The 16432-nt window shown below is 27.9% G+C and overlaps 2 protein-coding genes across 5 annotated transcripts in view; one reads left to right on the forward strand and one right to left on the reverse strand.

Annotated features, from left to right (window-relative positions):
- The first annotated feature begins 1281 nt into the window (after positions 1–1281).
- LOC100169616 (serine 3-dehydrogenase-like) lies at positions 1282–7904 on the forward strand. Of its 2 annotated transcripts, none has more exon segments than NM_001162958.1 (7): positions 1282–1442; positions 1501–1669; positions 4957–5125; positions 6162–6291; positions 7255–7384; positions 7551–7685; positions 7790–7904. In NM_001162958.1, coding segments are annotated over 6 exon segments (741 nt in total). In that variant the 5' UTR covers positions 1282–1442; positions 1501–1537; the 3' UTR covers positions 7835–7904.
- Positions 7905–8651: 747 nt separating this feature from the next.
- Positions 8652–16432, reverse strand: part of LOC100160713 (spindle assembly checkpoint component MAD1) — a 13374-nt gene continuing 5593 nt past the window's right edge. The window contains exons 1-9 of one of the 3 annotated variants that reach the window (XM_008184683.3): positions 13048–13157; positions 12436–12950; positions 12110–12241; positions 11180–11722; positions 10672–10805; positions 10079–10195; positions 9794–9927; positions 9624–9732; positions 8652–8925 (exon numbers count right to left, since the gene is read on the reverse strand). In XM_008184683.3, the coding sequence (XP_008182905.2) occupies positions 8801–8925; positions 9624–9732; positions 9794–9927; positions 10079–10195; positions 10672–10805; positions 11180–11722; positions 12110–12241; positions 12436–12887 (1746 nt within the window). In that variant the 5' untranslated portion in view covers positions 12888–12950; positions 13048–13157 and the 3' untranslated portion in view covers positions 8652–8800. Of the gene's footprint in view, positions 8926–9623; positions 9733–9793; positions 9928–10078; positions 10196–10671; positions 10806–11179; positions 11723–12109; positions 12242–12435; positions 12951–13047; positions 13294–15020; positions 15110–15174; positions 15294–16432 lie in introns of those variants that run through there. The other 2 variants (XM_016804226.2, XM_029491733.1) reach the window with 2 other exon arrangements.

The raw sequence follows: 16432 nt of genomic DNA on the forward strand, positions 1-16432 counted from the left end.
GTCAAATTGTTATTACCATTTACTGTTGGTCTATAAAGGGTTTTAAAGTTGGAATTTTGACTACTATCAAACTTAAAATTTAATAATAATTTTGTAGTTAAACATTTATAAAATGTTCAACTTTTATAGCTAAGGGTTGAAAATTTAAAACAAGGTTCCACGTAAATATGTTATATTATATAAATTACTTAATTCATAATAATATCATCAAATATACTTAGTAATATCATATGTTGACAGACTGTCTTCACTCAGAATCGTTTATCTTATACAATGATATTATATCATTGAATTCAAATTGAACACCATCCATTACAGTGACCCACTTGTAACATACTGTACAGCAGAGCGACATCCACTTGCCCACCTTTTTATTTATTTATTCACTAATTTACCTATACAATATATTATTATGTTCAAAGAAATGTTCCCATTTTAAAGCCTACTTTAATAGACGTGCTTATATTCAGTGTTGCGTAAAAATTTAGGTAAAATGTATACTCCACGCCATGGCCAGTAAATATGGGAACCCCGGCTATAGACAGCAAACTGGTCATGCTCTTAGGAGGATGTCAGCGCCATATTTGTTTTCTCTCTCAGGCCCACACTCAACATAGATAAAACGCTCTCACCTAAAATCGGGTTTTAATGAGTTTTTGAGTAATCTTACAGTTAAGTCGCCAATTACAAAATTCAAAAATCATAGAAGATGATAGTATTTTTGAGAGTGAATTTAAATTATGTTTAAATCGCTCTAAGACAATATTTAGACAAATCGATAATATGTCATACCCTCAAAAATATTATAATTCTCTATCGTTTTTGTAATGAATGATTTTCCTCTAAGATTACTCAAAAGCGTAATAAAAATGATTCTGCGTAAATGCGTTTTGTCCATGTTGCGCATGGGCCAGAGCGAGAAAACAAACAGTGCGCTGACATTCTCATGCACGGAGTTTAGCTAGTAATTCTGAATTCCGATCGAATATAATAGTATAACACAAAATAATATTGGTAGCAATGGTAGGCATACCGCATACGGTATGTCTCCTACCACGAGTCACGATTAAAGCGAATTCATAAATGCATTAGTTGTAACTGCAACCATAGGAAAGTAGGAACGGCACGGACGTATGGTGCATACCTACTTTCCTACCAAGTGCCTACGGTTTACGTATATTTTATACGGACCACGAGCGTTGACCTACAAAAATAATCTTTAGTAACATATAAGTACTACATTTTAGAAGTGGTATCAAGAATTTCAGCGATTGGATAGCTGTTTTTACACGTAGGTAGTTTAATCATAATCTTCGAACTGCAGTGTGCATAATAATTATTGCGTTTGTTTAGAAACCTATACCTATATAGTTGGTACTTACCTATATTTGGCTATATACACATAATATCCTATATCGATGAGTCGAAGCCTCTAAGGTCAGGTAAGATACATAATATTATACCGAGGTAATAGGTGTATACATAACGGTATTGGCATAGGTGTATAAGTATTTGTGCTATAAACGTTTTCGCCGATATGGAAAGGTGGAGCGATAGAGTAGCCATCGTGACCGGAGTAAGCAGCGGCATAGGAAGAGCCATTACCGTAGCTCTGTTAAAAAGCGGCATGGTCGTCGTCGGTATTGCCAGACGAGAAGATCTCTTGAAGGTAAGTACCTAACCAAAGAGGACGTGACACCCACATGCGTTGTCTCCGTGATCCGTCGTCCGTCTTACGAGCGCACAACATGTCTATCGAATATTTGAGTCGAGCAGTTCCAATTTTGTGTTTTTAGCTTCGATAATAGAGCAAATATAATTTGATTCAAAATCAAAATTAAGATTAAGAACATTATAATTCATTTGGTTTTAAATTTGTAATGCTATTATAATTGTCTAGGGTGTTGTAAAATTAATATTTAAAAATGCTCATAACTCACTTAAACATTAAAATACTGTAAAACACCGACGAGGGAACACAAATAATGTCATTAATCATTTTAAAGTTTGATAATAAGTCACTCTATTATTTAATTTAACAACATAAAATTGAACTGTTGAACGTACATTTGGTAGACGGTATGATACACGCATCATATTATGATACGAGACATCAGACAACACGTCATGCTGGTGTGTCGCGATAAAAAGTGACGAGCACTAGTACATTACTAAATAATAAAATAATATTAAATTTGTAGTTTGTACCTATACTATCGATTATTGTATAATACTCAATAATCGATAGTACTAATATGCTATAGGTACAAACTACTTCAAACAACGATTAAAGATATATATCTTTAATCGTGCTTCAAACTTTCTAATCATTTAAATGGCATATTCGTTGACAAAATACCTATAGTTGATATTAGATAATATCCAAGGTTTATACTTTATAGATTATATAATCTATACAAACCTTGGATAATCATAATACAGTACAATATAATATACAATATACTCAATGATAATAATATGTAGGTCAGTGGCGTTTATTGGGGTATAAATTAATTCCTTTATATGCCACTGAAATAGGTGTTAAGTGATAACTAATAACTATCGATTTCGCATGAAGTTTAATAGATTTTATTTAAATAAATAATCGATAGTTTTTATACAAATTACCGATAATATTGATAATAAATAATAATGAGGGATCAAATAAATATTTATAATATAATGGTAAAAATTAAAAATTGATAACAACTTTTAATAAAACAATACTATAGGTAGTTACCTACTTATTTCCAAAATTAAATGGGTTTACCATGAATAAAAACTCGTAAATCCAAAAATATATCAAAATAGGATCTTGTGTAAAATATAATTAGGTATTATTATTATATAAGTTTAGTAGGTGCCTAATAAAAATCGTTCAAATATGACAATGTTGTACTCGTACTACCTATAATAAATATTAATATTCGTCTAACGTGAAAATGTTTAAGAAAAGTGTATGTGTATTAGTTTCATATGAAGTAAGGGTTATAATCAGGGCTAGGATTTATATGCAATAAAAAAATGTAAAATATGCATTTTATATACCAAAATATGCAAAAATATGCATTTAATTTTTTATAAGATAAACACTAAAATAAAGTTACAAAAAAAATATTTATTAATTATTAAAATACAACAATGATAGGCTGTTTGTCTTAAAATAATATACTTAAGACGCTCCCGCTTAAGACGCTTTCCCGCATAAGACGCTATTTTCGGTCGGACCCTAGACATTTCCTATACTAGTCAATGTAAAAACCACCTGTTAAGACGCTCGGTTTTTCTCTATCTCATTGGATAAGACGCTCTTTTGTTAGCAGATTACGATAAATTTTAGTAGATTTATGAAAATAAAAAGTGAAATTTTACTTATTTACGTGTTCTTATCGTTGTATCGTTTTATTTTATTTTATTTTATCATAACATATTATAGCAGTTTTACTGTATTTCATCTTATTATGAGATTTAGTAAGTGCAGTTCATTCGCAAGTGTATAATCGTAATTTCGTTATGAATAGTGGTATGAAACATAAAGTGCTGCAGTCCATTTCAGACAAACTCAACATTCAAAAATAATACGATGAAGGATTTTCGTGGACGATTGCCCGGCTCACCCAAAAGACATCACTACTACCAATAGAAAACTTGTTTTCATGTCACCGAATACTAAATCTAAGTTACAACCCCTAGATCAGGGTATCATTAAAGAGATAAAACAAAATTACTGAAAAAATTAAACCAGCGATACTTGATATAATTTTTTTAAATTAAATTCAGTAGCAAAAAATATATATACCTATGTATGTAATCATACCTAATTAATTTATTAGTGTATTGTTAAGTTCAATAATAAACATATTAACTCCATATTTCAATCACTTCATTTTTTTTATTCCCACATAAGACGCTTTCCCGCTTAATACGCTCTAGAGAGCTGGTCCCTTAAAGAGCGTCTTAAGCGAGTTTAACTGTAATTTAAATATAAAATAAAATAAAATAATTTAGAAATAAAATGTATAATTCACATTAACTACGTGCGTGTTACATGAAATAAAATTTATATTTGAAAAAAAAACCAAGTTTTTCGAAGTGTACTATAAAACATGCATTTTTTACATTCTTATAATCGAAATATGCAATAATATGCATTTTATCCAAAATATGCAAAAACATGCAAAATAAAAATACCACCATTTATCTCATCATGAGGTGATTCGTGGTCATTACTGACAAAATCAATAATCAGAAGTAGCAAAAATAACATGCTGATGCATATAAATCCTAGCCCTGGTTATAACTTTTAAGGTATTTGAGGAGGCTAAGTCTAAATATTGTATAATGTTATAATATTATAAACTATTAGCCATTAGGTAAATGAATTAATAGGTATTACCTATGCAGGGTTGGGCATATCATAGCTACATGTAAATAAGTTATGTAACTAGGTTATTTTTGTAACTTGTAATTTTATATGAAAATTATTAGTTACAATTAAAAGTTACATTGTGCTTTTTATGCTTTGATAATTCATAAGTGGGTTTGCAAAAGAAAAACGTTTAATTCGTCCATTTTGGTTTCCACAATTAATTTGGCCAGTGGATATTCAGTGGTTATACGATTATGGTTGAAACACATTTTTTTTCTAACATAACGACCTGAGCATTATTTTACCTAGCCCAAGGCTGGTCAATAATTATTTATGCATTTGTCATTTACCAATGTAACTTTTAACTTTAAATTAACTTAGTTACATAACTGTATACCTAGATATAACTTGTATCTAGTTACACAACATAAACGTATCTAGTAACTAGTTAAATAGTTTTAGAGTAACTTGTAACTTTCAACCAGTTACAAAAAATTGAGTAATTTGCCAACTCTGTACATATGTGGTATTGTAATAAGTACCTACCCTAAAATTGTTTATTTTTTATCACCCGACGTTTTTCGTAGAAACTAAGTGAAGAAGTCGATAGTTATCGAGGGAAGTTCTATTACAAATCATTTGATATCAGAAATGAGAAACACATAACCGAATGCATTCAGTGGACTGTCACAACCTGTGGAAGTATCGACGTGTTGATTAACAATGCTGGAGTCTATGATGAAACTAAACTAGTTGGTAATATTTAAAAGTATATTAAATTATCATTTATCATTAATATCTATTGAACAACACAACATAAATTTAGTAAACATTGTATTATATACGTGAAGATGCCTACTATAAAAAAAGCATTAGGTGGTGCATAACTTTTAGCGCAAATTCGCAATTATTTTTGATTGTCTAAGTTAGTCTTAGGTGTATGGTATGACATAAGAGTATAAAGTGACATTCATATTAATAAATAATGAGTAATAATAAATAAACGTAATTACTGAAATATGTTAATATCATTATCTCAATATTTGTTGGTAGCCAGTCAGCCAGATAGGAGGTGTCTAACTACAGCCACTAACTATACAACTATTGCAGTGATGCAGAACAAAATCTAATTTTGACTTAGAAGAGGCGATTGAAATAAGTACCTAACCTAACCTAATCTAACCTAACCCGGTTAAACAAGCATTTAAAAACTTCATCTAATCTAAAGAACGAGAATAATTTATTTATCATCAATTATAAAAACTAGGAAGTCGCTTTGCTGTCTAAAATAATTTCGATTTTTGAGTGAACCTATCAATAAGTAGGCCCTTAGACCATAATATGGCATATACTATAAGTAGGTAATATAGTATAATATGATCTAAGAGTAGATCAGTGCGTTAAATTGGAATTCAATATATTATGATAAACGATGCATTATGCATACGATTCTAAGTGGAGACACGTCGTCTCTCTGGTCACGCACATGGAAATACATTATGTCCCCATGCACAGTCTGATTAGGTTTTCCAAAAACATTCCTCTTGAGCATATAATAGTACCTAAGTAGAAACCAACTGGTAAAGGTTTAAGATGTTCACGTAGATATAATGTACAAATATAATATACATAATCATTGACTGTATATATAAATACGACTAATAGGCACTAATATCGACAATAGTAATTTAAGTCGCCATTAGTGCAGCTAAACTTATAATGGACATCATAATAAGTCCTTTAAGGCTTAAATAATTTGAATGCCAGATGAATATCGAACAAACGATTTCAGATGAATCGATGGACCACGGGAAAATGATTATGGAGACAAATTATTTGGCCGGATGTATTTTCACTAAAGAAGTAATAAACGAGATGAAGTTGAAGGGTATTGACGATGGACACATTATCAATATAAATAGGTAGGTGGTTTGGCTTTATAACTTATAAGTTAAACCGTAGGTTATAGGTACAACTATACTTTAGTACTTTACATTTTGAGGGTGCTAAAATTATACAACGCTTACGATACAAATAACTTTATTCCTTTTTTCACAATATTCAATAATAATAACTATTTAAATAAAAGATTTATAATAAGTTACTATCTATATTAAAGCAATTCTCCTGTGTTCAGTTTTTAATTGATTTGTTAAATCATTTTCAATATTTAACAGTACCTATGATAAATTGGACAATCGTTCTTGTGTCATGTTCACATGAGACTATATATAGTCACGTGTCCTGTGACTATAGTCCTGTAGACATATAGTTCGTTGCCAGTTTTTTTATTCATCATATTATACAAATCGCGGGCTTGGATCCAAAAGATCCGAAATATTAATACACTAGTATAAGTAAGTTTATAACTAATTAAGCTAGTTGAGGGGAGGGGGTTAATTAAATATTTGATAGTGCTAAACACCCACTATAACTACGACCATGGGCTAAACATAAAATTGCGGGGTAGAAAATATATATTTTAGTACATTGGCGTACTCACGGGTGGGGGGGGGGGGGTTAAGATTGAACTTTTGAGATTGAAATTAATATGTAGGTACCTACATTAAACTAAACCAGTAGTGTTCTTGGGAATTTTCAATGGAGGGGGGGATCACGGGTTTTTTTTGTACTCCAATAGCCTACCTACAATGTCCTACATATTATGTTCCTAGAAATTATGTACACCCCCCCCCCTCCAATACATAATTGAAAATTCCTGAGAACGCCAATGGTTTAGTACAATGTATTAAAGTACATTCATTGTTCAATCTTAAAGAAAAATAATCTAATAGAGATTGGTTTACATAGTACTTAAATAAAAATTAAAAATACATATTTAAATGTTTACAAAAATAAATAATTAAAATCATTTTGTGATTTAGCGTGGCGGGCCATTACAGGGCTGAACCAATAAAAGCACTTATTCATAATGCCAGCAAACACTGTATAACATTAACAACGGACAGTATTAGAAGGATGTTGGTTAACGAGGGGAGTAAAATTAAAATAACGGTATGCAAACCTAGTTAATATCGTATATTTTATTTATTGGCAATTGAGATAATGTGCTAATAATTACACTAATAATCTATTGATCGTAATATTCTATAAACTCGCCATTTACTAGTGAACAAATAGTGTGCCGTTAACTAACGACCTACTTAATGGTTTATTTCAGAGTTTAAGTCCCGGAGTGACAATTAAAGAGTCAACAGAACAACAATTGAAATCAATCCCTGATATGACATATCTAGAAACTGAAGATATTGCTAATGCCGTACTTTACATTTTAGGAACACCACCAAATGTTCAAGTAGGTACCTACTTTAAAACACATTTTAGTGAACAAAATCATATTTTTTTAAAAACTACCTATTATAGAAATTAATTGAAATTGAATTTTGTTTCCCCATTTAGGTATGTGAATTGACAATCAGATCTGTTGGAGAAACCATGTATTAATATTTGAAGACAACCATCAATATTATTGAATTGAAATAAAATACAAAAAAATCTTTAATTACCTACCAAATTGTTATCATTTCTTCAACTTAATTGTATTTTTATTATTTTAAAGGATTTTTCAAAGATAGTACCTACATTAATTTATCTTAATTTTTAATCAGAATTTTAAAATACTGGCTTAATAGATTTCCTATTGGATTAATTACATAAACGTCGTTCTAAAAACTGTTTTCAAAGGAGGTTTCCGTTAAAACATTTAACCATCGTACAAAACCAACATAAAAACACAGATTAATTTTTTTTTATAATATTGCGTTTCAAGTCCCACAATAATATTATAACAAGATTAGGTACGTAATCAACGTAATAAAATGTTAATATTTAAAATTAGCTTATTTTTTACGCCTCAAACTGCGCTATAGATACTATTTATTTAAGTGGCGATCTATAGGTACCTACATTGATAGAACAAATTTTTTGAAAACGTTACTTTTTTCAAAATGTTATCAAGTATAGAAAATCGTTTAAATGCATGTTTATTTAAAACAAATCCACGTAAAATTTGATTAAATCTTCACAGATGTGTACGGTAATTACCAAATATAAATACTCCACTTCATAACCTTATAAATATAAGATCCTTACGACGTTATAACCCTGTAGGTATCAAAAAAAAAATTCTGCTCTAATAAAAATAAAAATATAGGTAGGTATATATATTATAGGTATCTACATAATATTATAGTTAATAAAAAAAAATAATATTAACTATAATATTATGTATTTTTATTCAAATAACAAAAATAGTCATTTGTATAACGTAGGTAGGTATATTGTATACTATATATTACTATTTTTATTGTTGTTAGTAATTGTAAACAATACGTTATAAGTTACAACTTATAACTAATAACTATACTTAAGTCACATCTTAAAAGTAACTTATACCTAATACTGTAGAATTCAATTATTTTTATTTTTTAAGTCTGTATTGTAAAGCCATTCTCTTAAATGTTTCGTCCGATTGTATGCTATTTGTTTTGGTGTTAGCGCTTGATAAATATTGGTAAACTTGTATTCATCAGAAACTAAAAAAAATATACATATTGTCAGTTAAGTAGCATGAAATTGTTTAGTTTATTTTTTTAAAAGAGAAAATAAAAACTTGCAATTCTATAGGTACTTAAATAGTACCTAATAATTATTTAGGAATGCCCGACTGTGAGGTGGCTGCCAGTAATAATGTTGATTTAAACATATAGTGTTAAATGACGGATTTTCATTAGCAAAACTCACCAAGCGAGATATTGATGAGTTATATAATCTTATAAAGCTAATTTGACGAAGAAAATAATAGCATATAGGATAAATTTTAAAAGTAGGTACCTAAATCTAAACTGGGTATCAATTTTAAAATTTTTATGGATACATAATATAAGTAAACTGGGGGCTAATTGTATTTATATTAACAAATCATTTAATATTATTTTGAAGACACTGCGATGAATGCAGTTTATATTTTTTGGACAGATGACAGTCTAAGTCAGTACATGACTAAGTCTATATTAAAATGGGAAGGAAAATGTTTTTTTTCTAATACCCAACTATTACAGTGCAGTATAATTTTTAACACGGGATCCAATTATTATGACACTTGAATCTGGGAATCAATCTCAATTGGTGCTCAACTAGTATGCTTCGATTATTTTGAACTGTATGAAAGTTTACATACCTTATGTGAATATGACGTTTTAGTTTTAATAAATATACAAGTATTATAGCTTACTATTAGTATTAATAGGAATATTATTGATGATATTCTCGTGCTCGAAATTGTTGAATTTATCGATCAAACGACATAAATTTTGTTCTGCAGCCTTCACTTTTAATTCTTGCTGTATTAAAAATGTAATTAGTTTAATTCGTGTAAGGTAAAAATTCGATTAAAATCATTACCTGGCTTAAAATATGTAATGGGCTGTAATTAAGTTGTTGAGAATATGATGTTAAGTAGTTGGAACATAGATCTTCGGATATCTTTGCTTGGCCCAAATAATTAGCGTATTTTGTGTTTACATCTTGTAAGCACGCTATAGTATTTATTCAGTTATAATGATAATTAGGTAATTAATAATTAATGCTATTTATAGGTAATGAGGTGTAAGATATTATAATCCAAAATGGCAAAATCATAAAAAAGTACAAACCATATGGATTATTAAATACCTATAGAATACGTACTTGACGACTCACCAGGATACGCATATTCTTTTAGACTTGGCGTTTTACATGTATTAGTTATATTCTCGGTTTGACACGAAACTGAACATTTGTTTGGGCATAAATTCGAGTACTGTTCTGTAAAACAAAATTTTAAATACTCATCATATTAAATTAATATTGGTAACTTTTTATTTACTATTTACATTCCTGAGAAGAATTTAAAAATATTTATTATATATAATTATATCACCAAAAATATTCTTCGATATTTTTTCAAAATTTATTCATATTATTAATATTTTTAAATGCTAATGATAATAATTATTTGATGTATTTTTCATTTTATTTCTGGTGTTTTATTAAATTAAAATTATACAAATTATCGACAAAATAGGCGTGAAAGTGAAGACTGAAGAGTGAAGCCTAGAGATAAAAAAATCCTTTACCTATCTTACTTATTTTGAGTTATTTGTCTCAAGAACATGGTAATATTGGTCTTAAATCTTAAGCTTATATGTGTTAGTAAATAGTAGCGCGTATTTGTAAATTTAATTAATAAAAATTGTATAGGGTAAGCAGTCCGTACTCTGTAGAGGTATATAATATTTTACCTCTTGCAGTGTATTCATTTGTTGATGATATTACGTCAACCAATTTTAGAGCATCGTTTAATTCATTCGAACAGTGTTGAATTTTTTTTCTTATGTCTTTATAATTAACCCCATGAGAACCTTCAGTTTGATACCTATAATAATTAAATACTAATTATAGAGTTTTCTAATTTAAAACTAGGAATGGATTCTTGGACTCTTGAACTTTACAAAATTAGAACGGCAAAGTTTGAGAAAAATGGTGGTTATAGCAAAATCAAGTTCAAAATGTTTGAGTAAAATGTATGTTAGAAAATGAATTTGTTCTTTTTTTCGTCAAGTTGTTTGTTAAAGTTAAACTCTTAAAACTTAAAAATCAAAGTTCTTTTTACTATTAATAAAATTGACAGTTAGTTGTGGCTATATTTTTAAAAACGCGAAAGTTCGACAAAAGTTTGAGTTCGTAATAGTTCAAGTTTGATCCATCCCTTATATCCAATTTAAAATATTGTTAGCGAGCGGTAATTACTCTAAATTCAATTCTGCACGATCATTGTTTAATTTTGATTGTGGTTTATGTTTCACAGATTTATTATTTATTTCATATTCAGAATTTTCGTTGACACGTTGTTTAACTAAATTGATTTCTTCTCGCAAAGCTACATCTAATTGCTCAGCAACACTATTTAATTTATCTTCGGATAAAACTTTGAGTTTTTCTTGGAATTTTATGTGAAACTGCCGTATTTCATCTTCCATATCTCGTTTAACATTTTCTGTAGTTTGTTTAAAATTTTGTTTTACGCTTTCCAACTCGACGTGTTTGTATGATCCTAATGTTTGGTTCCACCCATTGGTTATTACTTCGGTATTTTTTGAGAAATCTTTTTTTAATTCGTTCGATATTTCATCAAGCTCCGACTGTATTTTATGTTTAAATAAATCTGTATAGTCCTCTAAATCTTTTTTAAATTTTTGTAAGTGTTCTGCATACATTTGTTCAATATTTGAAACATTTTGAATATATTTCTTATCATATTCTTCAATTAAGGACTTTCCAGTATTTTCTTGCCTGGATAAAAATAACAAAATTAGTAAAATATATACTATTTAGGTTATATCATGTCAACATATGCAGCTATTATAAATATTTGGAGAAAAGATAAAGTCTCTTAAGTTATCCCTAACTGAATTATAAATAAAAATTAAACTAAAACAATTTGGGATTTCGTTGAAAAATTGTGTGGTAAATATTCCCATTTGTTGTTTTCCCGTCGTTTTTTATTAGTTTTCCCTATTATTTAGACAATTTATTAGAAATGTCTTACATTTGACCGGTGTTAATATTGAAGATTCTATTGTAAAATAATAGAATAATAAAACATAGGTACTCTAAAAAGGTAATACTGGAAATAATAGGTACATTATAAAATATTTTCTCAAAAAAAGTTATACTTACACATTTTTTAGTATGTCATTAAATTTTAATTCATTTTTAATAAAAAGTTCATTGTGTCGTTCTTCAATCTGTTTTTCAAAATTATCATGTTGTGTATGAATAAAGTCATCAATCTTTTTAATCAATTCTTCCCTGATACACAACATTATTGTAATTAGGTTATAATTATAATTAAATATAAATATATAATATTTTATTTATAGGTACATTCTTACAGCCTATATACATATTTTTTTTATTATTACAAAGTGGTTATAGTTTTAATAACAATTATAATATACCTATAAATATCACCTTGATATATTTAATTAATTGTTAGTTCTTACTTTAAGATGTTTTGGTTTGTTTTAACTGTATCTTCTAATTTATTTTTCATTAAATTGCAATGCTTTTCAACTATAACTTGAATACGTGCATCATCTAATAATATTGGTTTCTCGTTTTTCAAATTATTTTCCGATTCAATTTTAGTTTTTATGCAATTAGACTTTACGTCAAAAATACCTTCGTCACTTTCTATTGGTTTTCTCTTGAATAATTTTGTTTCGTTTGAAAATTGATTAAATGGAAATCGTTGTGTTATCTCTTCCATTTTACTTTTAGTTGCAGAAAAACTAGAAGCTACTGATGATTGTATTATTTTCGAATCTTTTGCTGTAGAATTTCCACTGTCACTAACCAAATCATCCTTTTTAGCATTATACAATTTTTGTAGTTCCTGTTGATTGAAATTTATTGAAATTATCGATTGCAGGTTTCCTATCATCATTGAGAGCATCGCTTCTCTCGTGGTGTTTATTTAATTGAACTGTTGTTACAATATTATCTTTTTCTTTTTGGTCTATTTTGAATCACATAAATATAATTAAAAACACGCACATATGTTAAAAATATATCATGTACTTAAACAGAAACTTTATAAGTCTGAAATATATTACCGGCCCCTTCGTAGTCGCTGTTTAAATTGTCAGTTTGAATTTCAGATGAAGTACTATCTGATCGATCAGAAGATTCCGTTAAAGTTATATCAATTTTTCTTAAATTTTCTTTTCCTGCATTATAATCCAAATTCATGGATGGTTCATCGTCGTTTGATTTCTTATTGTTTTCACCTAATTCAGACTTTCTGGACAATTCATCTTTGCTTGGCAATATATTGTACTTGGAAAATACACTTCGACTAGCTAGAATATAATAATTAAGGCTTAAAACATTATAAATAAGAACCTATTTATTACAATTTACAAGCGTGGAATAAAGGTTTGTTATAAAGCAATGTCGCCAAGAATATTTGAAACCTATATAGGTAGGTACTAGTAAGGTATATACTTTTTTTTCTTAGACAGCGTGTCTATGATAATACAATGCCTTAGCGTAGCATTTTTAAATTTTAATAGTTATTTTTTTGTTTATCAACATAACTAAAATGATGTTTTATGCTATATATGCTATATACTTTTTTAGATTCTAAGTGGAACGATGAATATATTGATTTTACAATGATTTGATTTTTAGATTCTGAACGAAGTGATGAATGTATTGATTTTACAATGATGTGTGTTTTTTTTTTTTTTTTTTTTGTGTCTGACGACAACTTTCGGAGCAGTAAAAATGCTTCGATTTTCAAAAGTTGTACCTTTTCTGAAAGGAAAGTGAATCTAGTTGGTACTTTGGGGGGTCAAAAGTGAAAATTTCCCAATACTTTTCAAAAGCGGCAGGAAAAACCTTAAAAAAATAACGGAAAAACGCGAATTTTTACGCAAAACCAATTTTTGACAAAAACGAAAACTTAATTTTACTGTAATTCAAAAAATAATTATTGTAAGCACTTGAAATTTGCAACAGATGTTTATATTAGCGTTGTCTATACAGGGTTAAATTTTCAAAGTGTTTCGACTTTTTGTGAGCTATTTATAGACAAATGAAATTTTCAATTTTTCTAAGTATTTTTTTTTAAAATAACGATAAAAAATTTTTGGTTGGATAGAAAACTTTGAAAATTTAATACAATGTTTCTTATAAGTTGTTCTCACAGTGATAAAAAAAATCCAAAATCGTTAGTCACAATTTTTATTTATAAGCATTTAAAGTTCAAATTTATACGAAATATGTCAAAATTGCGAAAATTTGCAAGTAATTTAGTGGTTGAAAAATCGTAAAAATTTTTTCTTTAAGAATAATATATCCTAGACTGACAAATCATCTCCGTTCAGAATCGTTTTTCGTATACAATGATATAATATCATTGGATTCAAATTTAATTCCATCCATTACAGTAACCCACTTGTAACCTACTGTACAGCAGAGCGACATCCACGACTTACCCGCCTTTTTTTTTTTGTGTCTGTCATCACGGTTTGGGGCAGTAAAACTGCTTGGATTTTCTTCAGTAGTATCTTGTTCGATGGGAAAGTGAATTAAGTATTGCATTGGGGAGGTAAAGTTTTAAAATTCTAATAGTTTTCAAAAGTGAAAGGGGAAAACAACATAAAAATTTAGGAAAAACGGGAATTTTTACGCAAAATCGGTTTTCCACAAAACCGTATTTTTTCAAGAATTTTAGTGGTCGAACCAAATTCCTAAATTGATAACTGATAAGTGGCCAAGAAAAAGAATTTTGAATGTATCGAATATTATTGACATGTGTAAAAGGTGGGAAATAATTATTATTTATTAATCGATTGTTTTTGTACTGAGTCAGTAAAAATAAGAATAAAATATATTTTGTTGATCATCGTTACAGAAATCAGAATGATAATAATTTTAACATATTATAAATAGTTATAAACTAGTCACAATAATATTATATTCAAAATAAAATAGAAATATTTCAAATTAAAATGCATTTTTATTCTGGTAAAATATTCAGCAACTAGTTAATTAATAATATACATTTCATTTTAAATCTTACCTGTATTTCTTTGATCAAAAGTGTTATTTGTTGAAAATTGAGGTAAATTATGTAAAGTAGATGATGTATTTGTAAAAGGTGTGTTTAATCTAGTAATAAGGTAATATTATTATATTTAAAAAAAATATTACCGCAGCATTAATTTATTACTTACTTTATTGGTCCTAAAAACTTCATATTGTCTTCGGAATTATCAAAATCTAATGACTCTTCTATAGGAGTTTTAAAGCGTACGGTTCGTTTTTCAGCAACCACCTTTTTTTCATAGTTACTCTTAAAAATGACAAAAGATAAATTGAATTATTCATAAGTTAAAAATAAAAAAAATAAATTAATATTTTCAAACCTGTACCTATTATTGAAATATAATGTAAATATGCTGTAATTAATAGCCTAAAAATGGGGAACATTAATTTTTGAAAAATCTTAAAATGATCGATCAAAATGCAAAGTCACTATTACCTATATAATACTAACCAAACTAATTTGAATTACAAAAAACAAATTTGTTTGAAATGAGTGTAAGTATGAGTTTCCTGTAATGTATTTTATTTCAATCCCAATAAATTATAAATCCGTAAGCTAAATTTATATTTTAGTAAAAACCTTATCAAAATAATAATCGTCTAAGATTTGTTTTTACTTTTTAAGTATCATACATATATATAATTTAATTTCGAATACTACACAACCATGTTATTAGGTATATTTTATAGATATCAATAGGTTCATAATTATTATCATACATAGGTATGTAGTATAATTGTATAAACTATAAAGTAGTAAATTTAAATATTTAATACTATATATTATGCACAGCACACGTTACACTGTATTAATTATATTTATAATAATACAAATTGTAATACCTATTTTGTTTGTTATTTGTTAAAACATAGTACAATTTACAATTTGTTTACATAATAATAGTGAATACAAAAAGGTGGGTAAGTGGATGTCGCTCTGCTGTACAGTAGGTTAGAAGTGGGTCACTGTATAATGGACAGTATTAAATTTGAATTCAATGATATAATATCACTGTATAAGAAAAACGATTCTGAGCGGAGACGGTATATCAGTTTATGTATTAGACATATAATATATACTTATCTATGGTATTAAAAAAAAATTGACCTATAATAGGTACATATAATAAATTCCAAATTAATCATATCATAATATCTATTAGGTACTTATAAGTTATAACGCGTTATACATCAACAAAAAACCGTGGTAAAATCATAGATATATAATAGTATACTTTAGAAGTTTCAAGTACCCACGAATAATATTATACAATCACAACAAAATAACTAAAATAGTTATCCTAGTTTTTAATATGTAATTTCGTCCAAATTTGTACTTAAAATGACTATAAAATAAACTGTGTAAATGTATTTTTAAAATTTTTT

Source organism: Acyrthosiphon pisum, chromosome A3 (assembly GCF_005508785.2).
Source record: "Acyrthosiphon pisum isolate AL4f chromosome A3, pea_aphid_22Mar2018_4r6ur, whole genome shotgun sequence".
Classification (NCBI taxonomy): domain Eukaryota; kingdom Metazoa; phylum Arthropoda; class Insecta; order Hemiptera; family Aphididae; genus Acyrthosiphon; species Acyrthosiphon pisum.

Coding starts and splice junctions, on each gene's coding strand:
- LOC100169616 (XM_016804219.2), top strand. CDS start 1,538: ATGGAAAGGTGGAGCGATAGAGTAGCCATCGTGACCGGAGTAAGCAGC. Junction 1,670..4,956: donor GACGAGAAGATCTCTTGAAG/GTAAGTACCTAA, acceptor CGTTTTTCGTAG/AAACTAAGTGAAGAAGTCGA. Junction 6,292..7,254: donor CACATTATCAATATAAATAG/GTAGGTGGTTTG, acceptor TTTGTGATTTAG/CGTGGCGGGCCATTACAGGG.